Here is a 24,396-nt window from a genome sequence, read left to right on the forward strand (position 1 = left end):
AACGGAACCGACTCGCTTTCGAATTAATGGGCTTTTTTATACACAGATCTCTATGGAGCTTGGCCGGACCAAGTAGGTAGTTCGAATTATCCGAAAATTCGAATTATCGAGTTTTGAATTAACGAGCTTTCACTTATTTCATTACTACCTGCAGTCATGGCAAAGGCTCCAGTGGCTAGCACAGGGTTGCCACCATGGTCACCTTTTCCATGTATTCCTGTTGCAGCTTGACTTGTGCCACACCTAGTGTGGTCTGAAACTGGACCCTTCCCACCTAGTGTCACCTCCATGTGCATAAGCTTAATTCCACAGTTTATATTTGTTGGCTTTGAATGTGTTGCGCAGTTCAAGGGCAACTGTGTAGAATTGTTAACAGCTGCAGTGATAATCCTGAGCATTGTTAGACACAGCATGCCCTTTTGAATATCCGTCAACTGGACTCTTTCAAGCTCTGTGATACGTACGTCAGAAAGAGAGTATATGTGATGCACCTTGCACTGCAAGTAGTGGCAAAACATTCCAGGCCAGTCTGCTTGGCAGCAGCATGTTGGACAAGCAGCAGTGTTCATGCTGTGTGACAAAGACTGGAGACAAGAAAGTTGAAAAGTACCGCGTGCAGCCTTTGATGAGCCAGCCTTTTTTTTTTTTCTTGCATGTGAACAAGCTACCCGTTTTAGTCTTTTTGTTCGCTTTCCGCCGCTTAACTTTACTCAGCTGCCTCCTCCGTTGAGCTGCTGGTCGACTTGTGTGCTTTAGATCTTCCTTCTGCAAAGAGAAATTGGGCCACAGTTTACTGGAAACGTTTGGGCGGGAAGGGACGATCATTAATGCATAATGCATACACAGACTCGGGTACACCACACACGGTTTATTTTGTGAATTCTGTGGGTTGCAAACATCATTTGACTGGTGCTGTATAGAATGCAATACAGTAGAACCCCCCTATAGTAAAGTAACTCGGACCAGCAAAAATATTTACTATATATCATGGTTTTTGCTATATCAGTTATAGGTGATTGCATGGCTGTGACTATGCTCTCTGGCTTCTTACTAAGCCCGAAGTGTTGATTTATAAAAGAAACACTTGGAAATACCTTGCACCCTGCTCTTATTGTTCCGTTATGCAATATTTATTTATTTAAGCAAGGAAAATGTGCAAAAAAAGAGAAAAAAAGACACGGGCGAGAAGAGCACAAGGATTGGTGCTCTTCTCGTCGGTGTCTTTTTTCGCTCATTTCCCTTGCTTAAGTATGTACGACCTACTCGCCCAGCAACGTGCGTCCTTCAATAATTATTTATGTTCAGTTATCACGTTTACGACTTCATTTATGGTTTGGTTTAAGGGGGTTTTGTGCCCCAAAGCGACTTGGGCTATGAGGGATGCCGTAGTGAAGGCCGAGTTTACTATAGCGGAGTTCTATTTTAATGCTGCTTAATTTTCTTGAAAGTGAGCAGAAATAGGGGGGCCGAGAAAGCCTAAATTAAAGGGTCCCTGAAAAGTGGTTCAGAAAGTGGCTATCAAATGCTTGCATTGAGCAGAGTAAATGCCACAGAGCGCGCATGTCGCGTAAAACTCTTCAGAATTTTCCAAATAGTTTTTAAGCATAGTGTTGCTTTCGCAAAAAATAAAAAAAAACGAGCTTGGTTGGCTGGGCGACTCTTGAACGGGCGGAGTGTGATGCTGGTGTGTAATCTTTAATTTTTCTCGCTCGGTCCGCCGTATAAATTCAATAGGGAAAACGCGGAGTCCGTTTTTAATCGACACTCACTCTAGTGCTGCGTATGGTAGATAAAAAAAAAAATAAAATTTGCGCGAAGATGTTGGTCGGTGCAGTATCTAAAAGTATTTCGGCTTTTTTCTTTTTTTAATCCTCGGTGGACACTGTTTCAGTGCCACTTTAAAGGCTCGCTAAACAAGACTTATGCGAAGGATCCTAGAAAAGCAGAGAAAGTTTAAGCTGGCAGCGGATAGAACACAGGGAATGGGCACTTGCTCTGCACACTGTAGCTAATTCTGCTCAAGAGAGAGGCACCTAAAAGTCGGAATGCAAGTATCCTTTCAGGAAATAATTTTTTTCTTCGCTTGATGCTTGGAAGTACTATAAGAAATTGCTGTGAATCAGACATCCAGGAAAATATTGTTAAAGCCACGGCAACTGCGTATTCAGATTAATATGACTTGTCTTACCTCGGACGGGAAATAACTTTTTTTTTTTGCATTTGCCCTTTATTTTCTTAGTCAGCTGTGAGTCGCAGTACAAATGCGAGATTTTTTAGTACGTTTCTTGAACCCTGCAACTGTATTCATTGCGTCAGTGTAATTGTACTTTCAAATGCTGAATGGTTTGGTTTAGTTTATGGGGCTTAACGTCCCAAAGGGACACCGTCGTGAAGGGTTCCGGGAATTCGATTTCCGACGAGAAAATCTAAAAAAATTGCCGCTTCTCATTTGGCATGCAACAACTGATTACTGCCAGTGATTGCAGTGACCTCGCAGTTGGTGATCACCGCCATACCAGGCGCGCCTTCGTTGGCTGCAGTGCACCGCTAAAGATAATCACCCAGTTGTGGCATATGCGGCGTGATCAGCGCCGAGTCGTGTAAAAAAAAATGGAAGGGATAAAAATGCAGATTGCAGTTTCATCGTGCGAGGCACAACATTCAGCATGCGAAGAGCGTGCTGCTGACAAGTTACATCAGTGTAACTTGACCCGCAATTTAGGAGGAAGTTGCATCAGCGTAACTTGACTCGCAATTTAGGAGAAACAGATAGGGGCAACTTTCCTTCGGTTTAGTGTATCTGGGCTCGAATGAAGCCTTGATAATGTGTATACTAGTTGGCGGGAAAATTAGAGATACGCACAAAAAATCTCACATAGGTTTGGGTTTTCCATGCTGAAGCACACTTTTTTTGCCGAAAACTAGGATTAATTCGACTGGCGAACACGCTGCCCTGTTCCAAGGACTCCAGGTCGCCCTCTAGGCGGTTGGGCTCACGCCTATCCTGTATCTGTTGGAAAATGAGTTTTAGCACTACTACCGAAAAAAGGTAAAAAAAATATGTGGTTCAAATGGGAGGGCCTCCTTTGAGGAGCATTTTGTACTTCGTTCTTGATTTGCATCAGACTATAGCCCCCAGTCTTCGTGTCGCCCAATTAGCAGGGGTTGCATTTTGGTGAGCAAAGCTGCACCCAGTCAGTGGCCCAGATGGGGCGTTGACGGAGGCATACGAAATACGTCTCTTCTTCCCTTACGTCCTTCCTACTGTCCATGACCTTGATGCGGCGCAAAATTTGCTCAAGCACAGATGCCGCATTTTACCTGGAACCGGTGCATTCTAGAAAAGGAAAAAGGGACCTTTGACCATCTGGAAGCCCCGCTGCCTCACCGGACGTCCTGTTGTGCTTGCGCTGCCGCCCTTCCTTGGTCCCTGCCTCCAGGGGACATCGGCGCTCGCAGTCGCCGCCGCCGTCTTGGGCGCAGGCTTTGCCGACGTCACACTGGCGGCCGTCCCCGGTGCACCTGCCCCGCGTCGGACAGGAGCGGCCATCGGCGGCGCAGAGGTCGGCCGCCTGGCAGCGCCGGCCCGGTGCCACGGGCTCGCGCTGTCTGTGCCGCTTCTCTCCGCCGGCGGCGGCGTGGTGCTTGGATTGGCGCGCCTTGTCCCTTTTAAGCAGCGCCGCCGCCTTCTTGGGGCCGTGCCTCTTGCTACGGCGCTCTGCCGTGGGGGTCTTGTGGTCTCGACGCGCGATCCTTTGGTGTGGTCCTGGGCCCGGTGGGTACGGTGGGTACGGTGGGACGGGTGCGCCGGGTACGCCGGGTTGGCCCGGTGCTGGCGGGGGAGGCGGAGCTCCTCCTGCTGTGCACGGCTGGTTGGGAGTGCACGGTGTGATGGAATTTGGGCAGAAGGGCTGGAGCGGGCACTTGGTCGGGTCCGGACACTGCACGCGGTCGACACAACCGCGGTGAACAAGGTCGCGCCGCGGGAACATTCTTAATATCGCGGTTGCGTGAAAGCGTCGGACGTTGTTTGAGCCGCTGCTCCTCGCGAATCTGCCGTGCCCCCCCCCCCCCCCACCCTCCCCCTCCTGGCTGCATGTTCGTTTCTGTATGCAGTTTGTGACGTCTTCGCGAAACAGGACGCGTTGTTGTGGGTGGGACCCTCTGGTACGTCTTTATGCCTTTTGTCACAGGGGCATCGTAAACGCCTTTGGGAATCGGGTCTTTTTTCGATAAAGTGTGCACTGTGTGCAGCTGCGCGTCGTAAGAGCTCCGCCTTTGCCGTGATTGACTGTCACGTCAGCTGTCCGAGACACCTGACGACCAAAGGAGCGGCCTTCGAGGTGCTCCGACTGCAGCGCCATCCAGCATAAAAAAAAAAAAAATAAACACAAGAAAGGTGTATGCAGGTGACAGAGCTCGAGACATTTTATGTATGAAAAAAAAAAAGTTTGGTGTTACTTTTTGGACACTATCATTTATGTTAAGATATTAGCACTGTAACGGGACCGAGCGGCAGCAGCTCAAGCAGCGCAGCGAAGAGGTAGAGTGACGCCTGTGAGTGTGTCCATTGTGACGCTGTTCGATAGGCGCCCACCGACCTGCGCTTCGGATAAACATCTTTTACAACACATTAAATGTAGAGAAGCAACAGCGAATGCTTGTGGTGATCAGGGTGATAAACGAAACCTGCTGTTGCTGTTTTCGACTAAAAGTGACAACGGTTCTCGTGCACAGGAAGCAAGTAAAATTCTGAGCTCAAAGAGTGGAACGAAATACTCGGCTTCAGCTTGCACTTTCTGGCACCTTATAGTGCATCGAATTAAGGAACGGAACGTTCAGTGACAGTTGGACTTTTCAGCTGCACCGTGTAGCTGCGTCGTTGCTGTTTTCCGGTTTTGTTCCTTTAGTGAAGCACTTTTTCTCGAGAGGTCTTTGAGGAGTGCCGTACAACAGGGGTATTAATCTCAACATTGGAGGTGTCCTTCTAAAGGGACGCCATCGACTGACATCAGGTCGCGTACGGAAGCGTGCCCTGACGTCTTTTTCCGCAGCTTCTCTGCAGCCTCCCGGTGCCGCAGCAGGGTTTTTTTTTTTTTTTATGGGGAGGAGGGGGGCGAGGGCCAGCTTACGTATGCTGGCCCCCATTTTCAGACCCTCCTTCCACGCACACGCACACATAACCGCCCCCTCCGAGAGTGACTGCTAAACACATCCCTGTGCAGTAGCCAATGCGTGCCCCTCGGCCGCCGGACTGTTCTTGTAAAAAAACATTTGTGTTCCTACTAGTTTTTCTCTGGGCTTGCATTACAGTCGGATGCCTACGTCGTCTGTGCGCTCCTCTCTGGGTTGTCTCGAGCGGGGGCGTAGCTACTTGGAAATTTTATGGATACGTTATATATCCTCGGCGCGTGTTGCACTTAGGTGTGACTTTTGTCTGGCTTATAGCCAGTGCGTGCGTGCGTTGCTCGCTATATACTCGGGAAAACTTTGCGCATAATAACATGTGAAGACAGGGAGAAACACGCATACATACACGAGCGCTCGTGTGTGTGTGTGCGTGTCTCTCCCTCTCGTCTTGTGTTATTCTGCGCAAAGTTTTCCAGAATATGTCGCTACACCAAGTGGACCAACGTTCTGCTCTGCTGAGTCGCTATGTGCAGGCTGTTTCACCAAAGACTTTACATAAATTTAAAAAGGCGTTTTGAGTTAGAAAAGCGCTTTTTTCGGTATAATATTGTCAGTGGTGTAGTACATCCGAATGCATCTAAGACGGTCTAACTGGCAGGCTGCTGAACTAATAGTGAATAGTTAACTTTTTAACTGTTGCTGTTAGGCTCCTTTATTGAGAAGCGGGTAGCCCACCGTAAGCAATATCCATATCAGTTTTTAGAATTTTGAAAACGCGCTTACCATGTTGGGCGCTGTGGCCCAACAAATTTTGGCTTCATCGCGCCAAAATACATGCTCTTTCGAGAAGCTTGCAGGCAAAGCAACCTCTCGAGTGCACCTAACTTGTCGAAATTTGTTGGGCCACAGCGCCGATGCAAACCGCGTTTACGAAATTCTAGAAACAGATATGAATATTACTTACGGTGGGTTACATGCCTCTCAACAATTAAGGAGCAATATTTAAAAAGTTAACTATTCATTATTAGTTAACCAGCCTGCTAGTTTACTCATCGCATCTGTAATCCGATGTATACACCGCTGACAATGCTATGCCGAAAAAAGCGTTCTAACTCAATAAACATAATTTTAAAAAATTGTGTAAAGTCTTAGGTGAAACACCCTGTATGATGCGCATAGATGTGCCTGAATTTTCACGCTAATCGACGGCGAAATCTGGTTCGGCCTTAGGCTCGGTGAAATGAGCCGTTCATGCTGTGTTCGCGGCGCATGCGTCCTGCGTGGAAGATGTGATGTTTATGGTCGTCAGCGCCTCACGCTATAGCTGTGTGTGGTTATACCTTGTGAGACAAAGCGCATTTTGGCAAAAGCGCATTTTGGCACATTGCCCTTGGCAAGTTTAACCTTTTACCCAACTGGCCCAACCAAGTATGTGCTCTTCATGACCACGCAGTAAGAAAAAAAAAATGAGTCGAGGGGCGGACAGACGTACTGCTCTATATATTTTTTTTATAGTAATCTCACGGGCATAGAGTTCCTAAACACTACCCAGAGGGAAAGCTTGCGCCACCCTTTGTGCGGGTTTCTTAAAGGGTACTTCATCCACCGTGGGAATGCCGGGAAGACAGCTGTACTGTACTTGGCTTGGCTTGGCTAGTGTTAGCCCTAGAACATTAGTGCGACTGCAAAATGCAAATTTTAGCAAAACATATATTGCAAGGAAGCGTTGTTCCACAATCAGTATGTCCTGTAATAAAATATGCTGTATATTGCAATAAATGAGCAGAAAAGTGGATAGGCCTAAGCGAGCACCGAATTTTCCTATGATGAGAGAGGGCGCTCTCTTCATGCCGCCAAATTTAGCTAACGGCCGAAAATAATTTTTTTTTTGCGTTTAACAGACACACTTTTCAGAGCAAATATTCTTTTTAAAAATTGTTAACGCTTGAAATAGTACATTATAAAAGCTCGCGTTTTCGCATGGCGAAAAACAAGCGTTTCATTGGTGTCGTCTGCTATTGCGGTTTCGCGCCCCATGTTCGTGCATGGGCTATAGTTCGTGGCATAATAAACTTGCCCGAACCCATGCTTTTCTATGAGGAACCGGTTTGCGTGTGCTAAGTGACCCTCTCGCCATGTTCTGGGGCTGCGCTTACAGATTTTGCCAAGAAAAACATGAACTGGGAAGCGGAAACCTGTCCTACCCGTAAGTGACAGCCGTGTTCATGCTAACATGCAACATTAACTCGCGAGGTGGAAGTCGTTCCTACATGCAGTGCGCGGCCAACGCCAGATGAAGCAAATGCATTCCTCAACGAGTACGTATGGTTAGCATAAGTTGAGCTTGTCGAAGTGCTTTGCGTTTTTTAAAAGACGAGTGTCACCGAGACTCCTACGAGAACTGTGCAGAGTGGTCACAGCACCAGACTGTTGAGTTCTCGCTTCACAAAAAAACTTTGTTCGCTGCTTTTAGCTTTCAGTGCACAGGTAGCACAGGTTCCTTGCTGGACAAACCCAGCTTGCTGCGTAAATGGCGCCCAGCGAGGGGGCAAACCATAGAGTTTCTTACTATTACCTAGAGGGAAAGCTGGCGGCGCTGCACTTCAGCCACCATGGACGCCCAAAGCATCATGGGGCGGTGAGCTACTTGTTGCGAGACAGTCGTAGTTTTTCGGGAACATGGAGTGGCACTACTAAAATTTTTCATTCCGAAAACGCTGTTCGTGTGTGCGCAGACGACTTTCGCGCGAACGCAGTGGGCAAAACCCATAGTAGTGAAAACGCGACGACACACGACGCCAATAAAAGGTTTCACTTTTCCCAAATGCCATTAAAAAACCTCTTATAGTATTTAAGCGACAACATCTTTTTTGAAAACATATTTACTTTTAAAAGTGCGCCTGTTAAGTACGAAATATTTGTTTCTATAGTGTTCATTACTAGGCCAATAGGAGAGCGAGTTGTCTCTAATTTTGGACAAACTTTGCACTTAAATGCTTTTCTGCTCGTTTGGTGCAATCATTAGACAAGATATTGAATGTTAGGACGTTTGTAGTTATCAAACAGCTTTATTTTTCTATTATTTTTTGGCCAAAAGTTGCAGTTCCGCAACAAGTAGCTCACCGCCCCATGATGCTTTGAGCGCCCATGGTGGCTGAAGTGGTCTCGAGGGGTCGCCATGCAAACTCCCATAGACGGGCTGCCAGCTTTCCCTCTAGGTAATAGTAAGAAACTCTATGGGGCAAACGGACTTTAGGCCTAGCAAGCACCAGACACTATGCTCAGCTCACTTCGAGTCAAGCGCCTTCGGATGCTTCGGATCTGAAATGAACTGCGTGCGTAGCTGGATAACCACACCACAAAGCATACAGATCATCAGGGAAAACGAAACTGAACAGCTAAAAAAATCCAATCCGTAGCACAGTCAACAAGCCACCAGATGTCGATCCGAAGCCGTTATCTTCCCGGCACGGCTTGGTCGTCCGTGGTGGATGAAGTGGAGGGCCGCCAACTTTCCCTCTAGTCAACAGTGAGAAACTCTATGGTCACGGGAGTGTCGACCAGACGGTCGTTCAGCGTGCCGACTCCCAAGCAGGACCGCAGTTGCGAAGCGGACGACAGTACGCGCAGGCGCACAGAGAGCTTGCCATTTGCAGCGTCGTCTGCTAGGCTATTCTGCTGTGACACAACCCCTCTGCTCGTCTGTTCGTGAATTTATTAAAAAAAAAAAATGGAGAGCTGTACACAACGCGAGCGTTGCGATTCTGTCTGCCTCTTGTCCGTTTTTTGTTGTTTTTTTTTTTAGTTGCGCGAACGTCAGTCACCGTCAACGTGGCCAGTTTTGCGTTCTGTGCTCTTCTGCGATGCTGTGCTACGTGCGGACATTACGGAGCACACCGTGGCTTTATGGCAACTTAACGTGTGGCGTTTGTGATTCTTGGATCGCTGGCTGCATAGGTTTCTGCTTGAGGCGGCTTGGCCGAGCTGGGAGCAGCGGAGCGCGCGCTCAGTTTCCGCACCTGCACTGCATAGCCGGCCACGGGGCTGCTTCAAAGGGGGCATAGTACGGGCGGGCTGCATTTGCTAAGGAACACCCTTTTGGTGGTCGAAATGATCCGGAGCCCTCCACTACGGCGTTCCTCATAGCCTGAGTCGCTTTGTGACGTTAAACCGCATGAACCATAAAAATTCTGCGCACTACATTCTTAAGTCCTCATCTCATCTACCATGTTCATTAGGCTGTGGAGGCTTCAGTGGCCTACTGCTGGTGCCTGATTCCACCTCTTTAGCGGGCCGACTAGTTTCACTTCAAGGAAAGGACACTTCTCGTATACGAGGTTCTTCGCCGACTGAAGTGTGTTCATAATCTCCAGTAACGAGGCAAATCTCTGGTACAGGAAAGCCATTGCTTAGAATCTTCTGAGGATATTCTAGAGTTTAGGCAAATGGTTCGAGCTTTTGGTTCGTCTCTTTGGCGACGTCGATGCTCTTGAGAAAGGGAGAATACAAAGGGTCTTAATACTTCACAACATCGGTGAGAGCTTGATAAGGCATCATCGTTGAGGGGCTCATTTTTTTTTTAAGGACCCACTAAGGTAATAATGAGCACTGATCTTGCGCTGTAGTTCCTAGCAGCTCTTCGTGAGAGCCGTCGTCCAGTATTCTCCGCCGAGACAGCTACTAATCGTTTTTTTGAGCTCGGCAGAATTTAAGCTTTTCTCGCCGTAGACAAAAAAAAAAAAAATGGCTCCATGCACCGACCAGTAAAATTCGGGGGGGGGGCAACTTCCTTACATTCGAGTCGGCTCCCTACGCTTAGGGGCTCGGCAATGCCCACTGTGCTCTTTGAAGGAGGAATTTGAAGTCTTAAAGCGATATTCTCATCAAAGTGCGTTAAATATCGGTGGTACTGTTCTACATGAAAAAAAAAAATTGTTTTGATGAGAGGAAAAAGGCGGAGAAACTAGAGCAAAACCAGGATGACGGGAAAATGGCAGATATAGAATAGGAATTCCCCCACTTCTCTGTGGATACTTGAAATGCGCCGTGAGGGAAGGGAGGAAGGTGGGAATGAAAGAAGAAAGAGAAAGAGGCACCGTAGTGGAGGGCTTCGGAATAATATCGACCACCTGGGGATCTTTAACATGCACTGACATCGCACAGCACACGGGTGCCTTTTGCGTTTCGCCTCCATCGAATCACGACCGCCGCGGCGGGGGTTGAATCAGGCGCTCTGCGTGCCTGCCCAGGATTCGTGCTTTGAAGAGGAAAGTTGTAGGAAAGTTTGCTGGGATAAAATGGTCGTCCGGTGTTCTTACAATTTTCACTTTACAAAGAAAATTAGTATCTGCTCTAGCTCACCTAAAGAAATTACTTATGATACTTGCGTACGACATTTACTCTAACTTGCTTCACCAGTGCGGGACCTCTGCACAAAAAAGGGCATCGTGCAGCTTGAAAAATCAAATAGGAAAGCTGTTTGTTTCATACCTGAAAAATATAGAAGATTCCTATCATCCTTAACGTAGTCAGTGCACTAAAATAACCTTAAAACACAGGAAACCCGCAGGAAAATAAATCAACTGACATTTCTCTGAAACAACTTGACTAGAAAAAGTAAACTTCCACACTGCATTAAACCTCCACCGGTAAGAATAACTCGTCGTAATGTTCACGAACGCTGGCTTGCGCCAGTCACCGCTGGAACTAACACTTTGAAATAGTTTTTTTTCCCCTACAACTGTCGAAGCGAATTCTTTGCCGACGCATGTATTTTATTCTGAAGATATCGTTGGCGAACTGCAACGGCTATTTAAATCTAAATTAGTGTGCTCCTTTATTTCTTGCGGTTTGTATGCTGCTAGAAATTGTATGCTTTCATTCTATTACTTGTATACAGAAAGTATGCATTTCAGTCCCGTTTGGGTCAAGCATTGGCCTGCAGTGTTTTGAAATAAATGAAAATAAAAAGCCGATTCAGAATTTTTATTTTTTTTTCCGGCGGATGTTTATAATCTTTTTCGGTTAAAACTGGAAAGTGCACGGTCTACGCATAGCCCTTATGTGTCGCTTCCGGACTTTAAACCTCACGTATCGCGTACCAGCATTCAAGTCCCTGACGTGCTCTTTCTTATGGATTAAGGTGATGTTAGCGTTATTCTAAGCATCTGGTACGCTCGAGGTTAAAAGTCATTGGGTATAGACAGGGTGGCTAGTGTTTCCACAGCACAAAATCCCCTCCGTCGTTCCGCAGATCTGCGGTTGCCTGATCCTCACCAGATGCTTTCCCCCTTTGCATCGCTCCTAAGGCTTTAAGTGTAAATCAGTTGAATCAAATGAAAAATTATAGTGCAAAGTTGGAGAAGTGCTTTACCGGGGGTCGTTGCTATGACAACAGTGTACGCCGTAGATAGGCTTTTTACGTCAAGGAATTCTTGAATTTATCTAAAAAACGATGACTACTTGTTGCCTATATCATTGCATAGGGGTGAGAATGCGCAAAATAAAAGTGAATACAACCGTTTAGAGCGAGCTATCGCGTCGAAAAATGCAGCGGCGATGCAGTATTAGGTCCGAAGTGGGCGTGCAGGGCGCCGCCATGTTGCCAACGTTAACCACGCAAGCAACGCAACGCAAAGTCTGTTGGCTTCCGTACGTACGCAAGACGCAGGGCTCGCGCTTGCGTTCTGCGCATGCGCACTACGGTCCCCGCAAGCTCCTTGCGTACGTTAAGCCCTTGCGGACGCACAGCTAAAACTGTTTACTGTACCACATTTCTTGGTGCGGCTGGAAAAATTGCGGGGGGTGGAGGCCACCGTCTCTCGCCTATACTTAGCGCCCTCACAGGAGCACGCCCGCTAGCTTCCCGCTCCGTTTGCGAAACAGCCGCAACTCTAGCGGTGCGACGCACTGCTGGCGCTTACCACGCTCCCCGGCGTGCACGGCAAGTTGAAACCGGGGCACAGGAGTGTGGGCGGGCAGGGCTGTCCTGGCGGCCCCGGTTGTGGCCCGCCTGGCGGTCCTGGCGGTCCTGGAGGGACTGGAGGGTTTGCCGGGGGTAACGGGGGTGGCGGGTTTGCCGGAGGTGGTGGCGGGTTTGCCGGGGGTGGTGGCGGGTTTGCCGGGGCTGGGTCGTCTGGCACGGGATTCAGGCCGTCAGGAGGCACCGGCGAGTCTACCTTATCGGGGGTAGAGTTGTCAGAAGAGGACGAGTCGTCGGAAGATGAGTCGTTAGGTGAGGGCGGGTCGTTAGGAGGGGGTGGGTCGTCGTCGAGTGATCTCTGGTCGTCCTCGTCGTCCGGTGACGGGTCTTCGCCACTTTGGAACGCGCCCGGTAGGATCGCTTCGCGCTTCTTCCTTCCCTGCGGCGGCAGAGGAGGCGGGAATGGCGGTTGCGGCGCTGCCGGCGCGCAGGGCAGTCCGGGCGAGCAGGGCGTGCCACCTGGACACGTGGGCATCGCGGGGCACACCTGCGACATCGGGAAGAGCATGACTTGTGCGTCTGGGCCGCAGTATGGCGCTTGCCCCGCCGTCCCCACGCGCTGCGATTCTCTGCCCGCGAGAGTTGAGAGCACGGAGTTGCACTGTGGTACAGATAACGTGAATATGGAAGTTGTCGCTTTCGTCTACGCTTACCAAAACCAATGATTTTTTTTTTCTTTCCTGGTGCAACATTCACTTGCTCTAAGATATGAGTGGCGTTGGAGCGCATATGGCAGGTTCTCTCAGATCATGAATGGCAGTTTACCAATATCCCTCAAGAGAAAAGTCTACAACAGCTGTATGTTACCGGTGCTCACCTATGGGGTAGAAACGTGGAGGCTAACAAAGATGGTTCAGCTTAAGTTAAGGACAACGCAGCGAGCTATGGAAAGAAAAATGATAGGTGTAACGTTAAGAGATCGGAAGCGGGCGGAGCGGGTGGGGGAACAAACGCGGGTTAATGACATCCTTGTCGAAATCAAGAGGAAGAAATGGGCTTGGGCAGGGCATGTAATGCGAAGGCAAGATAACCGCTGGTCCTTAAGGGTAACGGAGTGGATTTCAAGAGAAGGCAAACGTAGCAGGAGGCGGCAGAAAATTACGTGGGCAGATGAGATTAAGAAATTTGCGGGGATACGGTGGCCGCAACTCGCAAAGGACAGGGTTAATTGGAGAAACATGGGAGAGACCTTTGCCCTGCAGTGGGAGTAGTCAGGCTGATGATGATGATGAAGAGTGGCGGTGAAGGGTAGACTTACAAGACTGACTTAGAGTCTTGGGTACCTTAGCGGTCTTAGCACAGACGTGTCGTAGGGACGAAATGGTGTCTACGTGAGGAAGTTTCATGCTACAGCGGCATTGTCTATTTACTGTCGCAGTTGCCTGCGAACTTTTTCTTTTTATCCAGATTGCACGCACTGTGTAAAAAAAAGTGCTGAGCAAGGCTTACAAAAGTTCATAAGCTTATTTGGTCCGTTGTTGCTAGGATTCAAGTTTTATTTTATTTACTGTAGCCAGTCCTTGTCCTACGCCTGTCTCTAAAATTTGGTCGATCTGTTCCATGTGATTGAAAAGCGCCGTATTTATTTACGTCGGCTTATAGTGTAAACTTGTGGATATACCTTAGCTAAATACTGCTTCGTTGGTTTTTAGGCATCTAATGTGGGCTTGCTGTAAGGTGGGAACACTGAGCCCGCAGGTTGTAACGGGTCCTTATTTTTTTTCTGTGTGAGTCGGCTTCCGTCTAAGCACAACTTCGCAATATTTTCTCAGGTCGCCGCAGCTAATTTTTAAAGCGGTCGTCCTACCTCATCCCTCCACTCAGTGGCAGGTCGGTGGATAATGGCTACAGCTCTTGAAAGGGACGTATGTGCTAAACAAAAGAGACCGGCTGTGACACATCATGCTACCTGTCATGAACGTTACTGCCGTCACTATTCAAAAGGACTCGGATGTCTTGTACAGTGAAGTATGGCGACAAGGCTCGTTCGGGCGCTTAAAATGCAAGCTCATGTGGCTCTGAACGATAAACTACTCGTTTCGCCATGTCTGTGCAGAATACGCCATCTTCCTCGGCTGTATTGTCGTGTTTTGCTATAGGCATGCCTGTGCGAAGGCAGTCATGATCCACCTTTTTCACACGGCTATTCTGCGCGTGCGAGCTTTTCCTCATCGAGCTGCGCTGGTTAAAAAACCACCAGATTTTAGTGCGCATGCGCAGTTCATGCTATAGCGACAGGCGCAAATGACAGATGGAGGCAGCTGTCAAGCACGCACTTGCTCTTCGCATGTACATTTCATGGAACCAGATGGTCACTGCGTCGGCCACGTGAGTTAGCTAGATTTCCGGGCATCCCCAAAGGGCAGCAAATCTCGTGAAAAAGGCGAAATATGCTCTGGCTTTGTCCAGGGCCTGGTATTTAAGAATTTCTTTCTGGCTGGCCTCCACACTCAGAAAAAAATTGCTTTGCGCAAGGTCTACTGCTTCTTTAACGGGACACTATATAAACTCTACTAGTAAGCCGGATAGGTTATTGCTCGCGAACACTACCAACGTTTTCTTTTCTTTTTTTTTTCTGCGCGGAAAGGCGACTGCGTTGACTAGAAAACAGCAAATGAAAGTCCCGGAACCCTACATATCTAAGCCTTGGGCGAAAAATGCACAGTTATGTCATTCCTGTGACGTCCAGTCAGGGGCGCCGCTACCAAGGACCGAAAACGCGGCCGGAAACCGAAAACCGGAAGTCAACAAATCAGTGGTCGCGGTGGCAAAGTGCAAATGCGTGCCGTTTCAGCCGTCACCCCCTCCCTCTCTGCTTTAGTGAAAGGCAGATGCCCTCTCTGCTGGCTGCATCGCGTGCGGCTGCGTCTCCTTGCTACGCGTACGGTACGCTCTGAACAGAATGGAGTATAAAGGGAGTAGTCAGTTCTCTACCGCGCTCCCCTTTATAAAAAAGGAGTGTACTGGAGGACAGATTACTTAATTTTTACCCCCATATAGGCGTATTTGTGTTTACAGTAATAGAAGTAGGCTCCGTGGGGGCGACAGAAACTTAAGTGAAGTTGCCCAGGGCAGCCGCAGACTGCAGAATGAACTGCTTATCGTTCCCATGCTCGTATACAGTGGCGACGACGACGGGCCGAACATGTGGCCTTCAGCGCGTTGTGTGCTGGCGTGAAGTGTTTACGCGTTTATATGCTTCGAGGGATCCTCAAAAGCGTGCGTGGAGCAGTCGCGCTCTGACGTTTCATTCAGCGCCACATCTGAGTGGAAGCTGCTTGCCCATTGCTCATCAAACAACGCTCTGTGCTGCCGATTTATCGCGTGTTTGTTGATTAGCTACGCAGTAATTGTGATCGCAGACGACCCTTGTAATTGATTGCTCTGATGTGTTGGTGCAGCTTCTGCGTTCGTGAATTCATTCCTGCGGGGTTGTAACCGGAAAAGTGTCGGGGTACATTCTGTAATGCACGCATAATCTTGACGAACACGACGCATCAGCTGGTTGAACGTTTTTCTCTCTACAGCGCGTATACCGCTAATACCAGCTTAGCTGCGTATCGCATCTGTAACCTACAGCTTCGCCACAGGCATTCGAACGAAAGGCGCTAAAATCAGAGTTTGTACCGCATGCATGATGACCCGCGCTGGGAAACGTTCTTCTTAATAAGCTAAATGAGAAATGACGTTGCATGCACGTGGCGCTTCTGAGGTATATTTTAGTGTACTCCGAAGCATATCTGCCTTTCCACGGCGCAGGAAACATGGAAGACCATGCGCCCTTATCGCGCGTCACACGTTGACGACGTGCATGCATGCGCCTGTCTGCATGAGCGCGTCATCATCATCATCAGCAGACTGGCTACGCCCACTGCCGGGCAAAGGAGACTCCCTTGTCTCTCCATTTAATCCTCTCCTTCGCCAGCTGCGGCCACCGTATCCCCATAACCTTCTTAGTCTCATCCGCCCACCTAACTTTCTGCCGCCTCCTGCTACGCTTGCTTTCTTTTAGAACGCACTCCGTTACCCTTAAGGGCCAGCGGTTATCTTGCCTTCGCATTATATGCCCTGCCTAAGTTCATTTCTTCCTCTTGATTTCGACTAGGATGCCATTAACTCGCGTTTGTTCCCTCACCCACTCTGCCCGCTTCCGGTCTTGTAACGTACTAAGAGAAAAAAAGAAGACACTTCGCACATTCAGAACGCCCGCAGCCTCCACAGATTAGCCGATTCGACGGATGAAGTGAGAACGAAACAGTCACTGGCCGCCTAGCTAGTTGAACAAAGCGCGAATATCGCTGACAGCTTGCGGTTCTGAACACGCTGCGCACAAAGGTCACACGCTCCTGTGTGCGCAGAATGCGAGGCGAAAGATTCAGCGCTCGTTTTTAAGGCGGAAGCCTTTAATGCCTCATCGTTGTAAGCAGGAGTTGTCGACAGAAAGGTCACGCTTTTCAAATGGTGGAAATGGTCGTGATGCCACAGTGCGCGAATTTCAAACGGGGCCAATAGTACTTTGGCTAGTAACCATGCAACCAATTAAAGGGATCGTATAGTGATGCTCCAAGTAAGTGGGACTGAGTTTAGTTAACTGCTTAATTACCCAATTAGCCTAATTAACCTTTTTAGTCAGGCCAGATAAATAAATAAAACCGAGTAAGAAACTGGTTGAGTTCGGGAATCGAACCTCAGTCTCCGGAGTGCGAGACGAGCATGCTAACCACTCCGACATGCCAGCTTGATGGTTTGGAATGAACAAAGGCGCGTCTAGTGAATTAGTTGTCTTCGTTCACTCCCATCTTCCTCCTTTCCCACTACAGCAAGGTTTAGGTGTCCACCGAGTTATGAGCGACAGATACATTTCCTTTCCTCAACGGCCAATTTACCGACGAGCAAGGCGTAGAACCTAATGGGCGATGGCGTTCTATGGACTCCCTGGCAGCGTTGCAAGATGCTGTCGCGTTTCACTCTTAGAGACGAAAGCAACACCGCGCTTAAGTCTTCCGCCTCACCGCAATTTAGGTCAACAAAGTGCACCTCTGAATTTTGTGTCCAACCTTTCTCTCTCTCGTTTGTTTTGAGCTGTTTTAGTAATGAGACTCTTCTCATTATTGGCTGCGCTCGTCGCGCTGCTGTCCTCTATTTCGACGGCGAAATAGCGTTCCTCGCGAAAGCTCGTATTTAAATACGTCACCAACCGCTGCTGCACGCATCCGCAAATGGTCGCGCCATGTGTACTTCGCTTTTACGCAGTTTTCTGGTTTATAGAAGCTTCGCTTTTTCGGTAAAAATGACATATCTGCTATCGCATGACGCCAACATCATTCTAGCCTGACTTAGTATTCCCCTGTAGTGTCCCTTTAAACATCTTTCACGCCTTCATTCAGGAACCCCCCCTCTTCCAAGTTTACAGCGCGGGAGCTGGTTCTCCTGAAGCGAGCTGCTTTATTGCGTCATGATGTGAAGAAAGGAAGTCCCTCAACCTCCTCCCGTGTATAAACATGGCGAGTTCCCATACGCAACGGGCAGACTGCTACGCCACGAACATCACGTGACGCGTAGGGCCCTACGAAGGAGGCTCTAAGGCAAGGCCTCATCCCTTTCCTTCTCGCTTCCCTGTCATGTTATCATATCGGAATAAAGCAGCCGCTGCGTTGGACGAATCAGCACCCCTCCACTACCACCCACTCCGCCGCTGAGCACAGCGGTGGGCATCAGGTTGCCGTGGCGCTGGAAACCACGCTCGTACCGCTCCGCCGGGCTTGGCGGCGCCGGCGGCCCCCGTGGCGTTCGTGGTGTCTTCGGAGGAGACTGCGCTCAGGATGAGTCCCACGACGAGGGACACGACGGTGGAGACCACCACGGTCACCACCACCACGATGACGATCAGCTTGGGCTCGATTCCCGCACCGGGTTTGGGCGGAGGCGGTGCCATGTCGGAGTCTTCGTCCGAGTCCATCTGGCTCATGGTCATCGCGGTGGGCATTCGGAACGCCATCGTGGAGCCTCTGCGCTTGGGGGACCGGGCGGGACCGGACCGAGCTCCTCTTCCCTGTCGTCACCGCGGGAGCGCGGTGATGGCCTTGTCGCTGCTGCTGTGGCCGGCCCCCTCCCTCGTGGCGCTCTTCTTCTTCTTTCCTTCTGAGCCTCGGTCTAGTTCGGTGTCGAATCAAGTGGCGAAATCCTCCTCGTTCAGGTGCGGCAGGAGTGAGCGAATGCCGCTGCTGGTTGTGTGGAATATGGAGCTTAAAAAAAAGGACAAATGGTGTGCGCACAGTGTTGTCCAAAAACGGGACCAAATATAAATATGCCAATTAGGCGTCAGAAATTGCGCGGAATGAAAAGACAGTGTTATGTTGCTTCATTGTACTAAAACAGACGGTGTGTATAGATATGAGAAAGAAAAGGAAAATAAAGAAGAGAGGAGAAGGCGCTGTCGCGTCTACTCTTAAGGCTATTTTCAAGCTTTCGCCTAATATTTAATACATCTTTTTTGACGGCGTGCAGTCGCTATCGCACTCGCTAGTAAAGATTTACAGCATCAGGATGCATAAAAACGGGGGCATCCACTTATCAGAAAATTCTCTATCAGCATTTTCTACAGCGTTTCTGGCGAAACCGTTGCTGAATCGGGCCCCTTGACTTTCCGTTTGCGCCGAAGAAAATTCGGTCCTTAAAATTTCGCTGTCGGTTCCTTAAAGGACAATAGACGCCAATTTTAGTTGCATGTTTTCTTCTTTCAAATGATGCGTTAGCCATTAAAAGTGTAGAGGAAGTAGAGAGGAAAACAATTGGCGGGGGCTTAGCTTTGGTTAAGCCTGGTAGGCTGCGAAAGCAGGTGTTTTATACTGCATATGCAGCGCGTCTAGTGGGAAGAGCGCGGCGCGCCGTGCCAAGCGGCCGCCGTTACCCGAAGAGCCGAGTTGGTAGCCGGTCTCTCGCTCCTGGTATGACGTCACGCTGTTGCGTCACTAGGCATGGTATGATGTCAGGGGTCATTTTAAAGGTCAAACGTGCCAAGTGGCCGACGCTACGCGGAAGGCCGTTCTTGGGAGTAGTATTGCTTTCGCAATAAATAAACCGAAGCTGGGGTGGGTGAGGAGGAACGGTGCGGAGGAGAGGTATGCGCGGGGAATGAAGTAAAGTGGGAGAGAGGTATACGCTGGAGAGGGGATATTAGGGTGAGGGGGATGAGAGAAGGGGATGGTGCGCCGTGGAAGGAACTTGTAACCTGTTGGCTTTGTGAAGAATAAAAATGGGTCGCAGCGCGCAGTGATTTTAGAGTGGGTTTAAGGCGCTTTTCACTGACATCAGTGCGTGATTGAAGCGGTTCCTTCTACGAGTGATGAGCCGAGTGCCGCGGTTCAGGCAGCAAATGTGTCAGAACCGTAAGAAAGTAACAACAAAGAGAGAAATTCGCAATAAATGTCGATGTCAAAAAAGAAAACGAATCTTTATGCGTCATGTAAATGGGGGAAAGTTAAAAGGAAAACAGACGAATTTTGCGCGTCTTCCAATGCAGCGGTGACGAATCGTGGTCACGCGGTACCGTTGGGTCGACCCGTCGATCACCAATTTTTCCTTGTTTTGTAAACGTCTTTGTGGCGATGCACTACGGTCAAATCGCGTCTACCGCCACTGGGGTCCTATACTGGGATCTCCACCTAGTGCTTGTAAGGTCGGTCCCTTACGGTCTGATCCAAGCATACCTCCTGTCCCTTCTTAATATATGTTTTCACCACCACCACCACCGTCTTTAGCGGACGTGAACAAAATTTCGTGAGGTGTGATTTCTCTCGCAGTTGTGAAGTGCAGCCCGTTTCCGATGTTGCTTAGTGCCTTTCGTTGCATGACAATAGTAACCAGACGCTCCAGTACACGAGGCGGCTCGTCGTACAGAGGCGTGCCTGCTTCGTCTATGGCGTTAAAAACGCAGCGAACAGAGCACTGTCTCTAGTTTACTGCCAAAGTGCATGCTCCATGGAGTGAGTTGCTGGACCTGAACTTTTCCAGGCCACCCTCTCTCCGCTGCTGCTTCGTTTCTCACTGACCAGCGTGGCGACTTCTTTGTGCTTGTGAAGCGATCTTCTCCTTTAGATGGCTCCTGGGGCGGGGAAGCACGCTTTACAGACCACCAAGACTGCTAGGGAGAGCAAGCTTTAGGTTCTGCTTTTTTTTTTCTTTGTGTGTGTGTGTGTGTGTGTGTGTGTGTGTGTGTGTGTGTGTGTGTGTGTGTGTGTGTGTGTGTGTGTGTGTGTGTGTGTGTGTGTGTGTGTGTGTGTGTGTGTGTGTGTGTGTGTGTGTGTGTGTGTGTGTGTGTGTGTGTGTGTGTGTGTGTGTGTGTGTGTGTGTGTGTGTGTGTGTGTGTGTGTGTGTGTGTGTGTGTGTGTGTGTGTGTGTGTGTGTGTGTGTGTGTGTGTGTGTGTGTGTGTGTGTGTGTGTGTGTGTGTGTGTGTGTGTGTGTGTGTGTGTGTGTGTGTGTGTGTGTGTGTGTGTGTGTGTGTGTGTGTGTGTGTGTGTGTGTGTGTGTGTGTGTGTGTGTGTGTGTGTGTGTGTGTGTGTGTGTGTGTGTGTGGAGAGAGAGAGAGAGAGAGAAAACCGAAGTAATATCGGCTACCTTAACCTCTCCAACGTGTGCGGCTGCTGCAGCGAACTAGTGCTGTTGGCTTAGTTGCCTTTTGATGTCCTAGCGTTGATGAAACTTATGCGTTATGTTATGGGATAGCTCTTGCGTGCCGCCTGGACTGAGCGCGCCGTGGCGCCGCGTCGCTTGCCAAATTGTAATCCACCCTGCATTTTATTCAACTAACGACTCGTTTGTTACACTCCAAACACCGCGATCTTCTTCCATTTTAAATGGTTTTCTCATGGCAGAACAGTTACCGACAGTTGCGTCCCTACAGTGACAGATATTGATTTTATATGAAACTTGTGGAAAATTTCACACGTTGAACGCTCCGTGAATTTTCACGAACTTTAACTGAAACAGCATCACAAGCTGCGAGAACGAGCCGTCACTTATAGATCTGTTTCGTTCGTTCAGGCCAAAAATGCGACAAAGCGCGCGTGCAAACTGGTCACCTTGTGCTAGTAGCTTATACTGCACTGCCACAGAGTACGTAAAATAACTGGGATAGGTGATTGGCGCGCCGTCTAAAAAAGCGTAAAAAGCTACCAACTAAAAAGCGTAGAAAGTACGAACAAAGGACAGGCGAGTGCTCGGCGCGTTGTTTTTCGAAGCGATGAGAAGACCGTTCGACCGTGAGCCACAGCGATTCATCATCATCATCTTGACTACGCCCACTGCAGGATCAAGGCCTCTTGCATGTCTGTCCAGTTAACACTGTCCTGTGCCAGCGGCGGCGGCCCATCTCCGCAAACTTTAACTCATTCGCCTACCTAACTTTCTGCCGCCCCCTGCTACGTTTCCCTTCCCTTGGAATCCAGTCTGGTACCCTTAAAGGGACCATGCAAATAATTAAAAGCCGCTTGTAAATGTTAGAAGTGATGCTCAGAAGCATTGACACCAAGTATGAGTCTTCGGAACTGAGCCGGCAATTTATTATGATTTTTTAAAAATCGTGTTTTTTTTTAAATTCGCGGGCCGTTTGGTGTCTTCGTAGGAAGCCATTTTGAAACCAAAATCGGGAAAACAGACGTCACTACTCCCATGACGTCGGCAGGCCACCACACGCTGTCATTCGCTCGAGCCGCGGCAGCTACGACATCACGGGCACACTTCCGGTAGCGGTGAAAATCGTCTGCTCGAGCCGCCGCGCGACCCCCTCGGGCAAGCGCGAGCCAGGGCATTGCCTTCATGCACATGTTTTCAGTTTACCTCTGCCGCCTCTTTCTGTCGCGAGTTCGGGCGCCAAGAAAGCGCAGAGACCGGAGAGACGCTGCCGACGCACGCTGCTCCTCGGGAGTGCGACAACCGGAAGTCGTAACCCGAACGTCAGCGAATGACGTATTCATGGGCGGAGCCCAGTCCCGGAGCTGTTTTCTTTATTTTTTTTATGGTGCCCCGCGCGTACGAGGTGAGGGGGGAGAGGAGCGTGATTTTTAATCGTCTATAACTTCGTTGTTATTGATGCTAGCTCAAAAATTCTTGCGCTGGGGTGACGAATGATGGATTGCCTATCTTTACGTAATCTCAATTAATTTATTGCGTAGTCCCTTTAAAGGGCAACTGCATAGATTTTAGAAATCGACGAGTTCAAAAGGGGTCTAATGGGCGAAACACGTAGGTAAAGCATGCGAAGTTCTTTTTGGACTCGCATTTGAGGTAGTAACATAATCGCCGATTAAAATTGCGATGCCCTTCAAGCTTCGCAGCAGCACAAAGCGCCAAGTGGAGGGTGCATGATGACGTTATCGAAGGTACCGGGGCATTTACAACGCATAAAGGCTTGCTTTGAAGGGGGGGGGGGAACGAACACCACTGAAGGCAAAGCCTGCCGAGAGTTGTTTGGCAGCATCAAACGAGGCAGGGCAGTTGTGTGGCTGACGGAAGCGATAAATCTTACCTTCCGTGACGTCACACCAAACTTTCCCGCACTTCTCCGTTGTTTTGAAGAGGAGCCTAGAATTCAGTTGTTGATTACGTCACTATTTTAAATGCTAGCGCAAAAACGCTTGGCATGCTTTGCCTACAACCTATATAGATTTGAATCCTTGAATATTGCCTAATCTTGAAAAAAAAAAAGTGATGCAGCTCCCCTTTAAGGACCCTCGGCCATTACATTGGGCAGGGCATTACATGTCCTGCCCAAGTACAGTTCATCCTCTAGATTTCGACTAGGGTGTCATTGACCCGTGTCTGATCCCGACCCACTCTGCCCTACTCTGTGTCTTAACGTTACACCCATCATTTTTCTTTCAATAGCTTGCTGCGCTGTCCTTAAGTTGTACCCTTTTCGTTAGCCTCCACGTTTCTGCCATTACAGCCATTACTTAGAGCTGAATGATGGAACCGGGGCCACGTGCCATGAGTGGTTGCCATGGCAACAGCCGCCACCTTTGCTGTCCGCATCACCGAAATGGCGGGGCGCAGAAAGTTTTGCTTCCGCGAATGCGGCGTGTATATCGCTAAGCTGGACCAGGCACACTTGGTAAACCCCGGGAGCTCTCAGGTGCGCGTGTTCGGGCGAGGAGGCTCCAGCGTCGTCGCGGCGTGCTCTTGAGACACCCACCTTCGTTTGGACCAGGGCGTTGGTACTGCTGTGTTCTCCGACTGGGCTGCCGCGGGTGAGGAGGGCGAACGCGACCGAGAACACGAAGCTGACCACGAAGGCGAGCGTGCAGGCCATCAGTACCATTTTGGGGGCCACGCTGCGCGGTGGCGGAGGCTGAAGCGCCGTCGTCGAGCTGGAAAAGGACGTGTCATCCTCTTCCTCCTCCTCGTCGTCGAAAACGGTGGGCGCGAATCGCGTCTTCATCTCGGTCGTCGGCGCGGTGGTCTTCGATATGGCGGTCATCGTGCGTTGCCTGCCCGGCCGTTTTCCGCCCTGCGTCGGCCTAGGCCACCACGCTTGGCGCCGTCGTCGTCTTTGGCTCGGCTTGGCCGGATTTGGTGCTTTCGGCTTGTTGCTGCGCCATCCCCCGTCTCGTACGGGACAGCAGTGCGAACTTCAGAGGTAACCAGGCAGGTTTTCAATGTTAGACGAAATAAGCGTCGCCTTCATTGCCCTCGGGACCACGTAACGATATCAGGCAGACGGCCGAAAGGGGAAGCTTTGTTGCAAACTTGATGGATGGCCTGAGCGGGTTCGCCTCCGCCGCAGTCTTGTGTAAGCCTCATCACAAATGCGGAGCTAGATTCGTTTGTACTGCAACTAGCGGCGCTTGTTCTTCAAATGGATGAAAGCATTTTCTCCTGACAAACGTGTTCGGCTTCGCTGCATTACTTTCCTTTTCGTGGTCTCGCTCCTGCAAGGGGTGATCGGTGGTCCTGTGGTTGGTTGGTTGGCCTCAAGTAGAATGGCACATACCCACTACGGGGGAGTGGCCAAGACACAGCGCGCTGTTTTTGCTGCTTAACCTTTTTCTTTTTTTTTTCATAGCTAAAGTTCCTCGTTGTATTTTGCCGCCTCGTGTTCGATTCTCGAACATGAGTCTGCATCGCTTGAGAGACAAGAAGAAAGAAGACTGGGGGAGCTAGTTGTCTCTCTCGGCAGAGCCGGAAAGAAGACTGAAAGAAGCTGCCCGATCTAAAACAGACCCACGCGTTGACCGGCTGCCGGGTTGCGAACCGGTACAAGGGGCCTTCGGGCCATCAGCGAGAC

The 24,396-nt window shown here is 49.5% G+C and overlaps 2 protein-coding genes across 3 annotated transcripts in view; one reads left to right on the top strand and one right to left on the bottom strand.

Annotated features, from left to right (window-relative positions):
• The window catches only part of ssp3 (SCAPER domain-containing protein short spindle 3), a 113,243-nt gene that overhangs the window by 62,042 nt on the left and 26,805 nt on the right, over positions 1-24,396 (top strand). The window lies entirely within an intron of this gene.
• On the bottom strand, positions 707-23,589 carry LOC149342881 (uncharacterized). Its single transcript, XM_089542778.1, has 5 exons — positions 23,305-23,589; positions 21,951-21,959; positions 12,054-12,599; positions 3,389-3,941; positions 707-765 (listed from the first exon to the last, which is right to left on the bottom strand). Exons 1-5 carry the CDS (start codon positions 23,587-23,589, stop codon positions 707-709), a joined length of 1,452 nt encoding a protein of 483 aa, XP_089398904.1.

This window comes from Amblyomma mixtum, chromosome 5 (genome assembly GCF_055824585.1).
Source record: "Amblyomma mixtum isolate Tamu chromosome 5, ASM5582458v1, whole genome shotgun sequence".
NCBI classification, from domain to species: Eukaryota; Metazoa; Arthropoda; class Arachnida; order Ixodida; family Ixodidae; genus Amblyomma; species Amblyomma mixtum.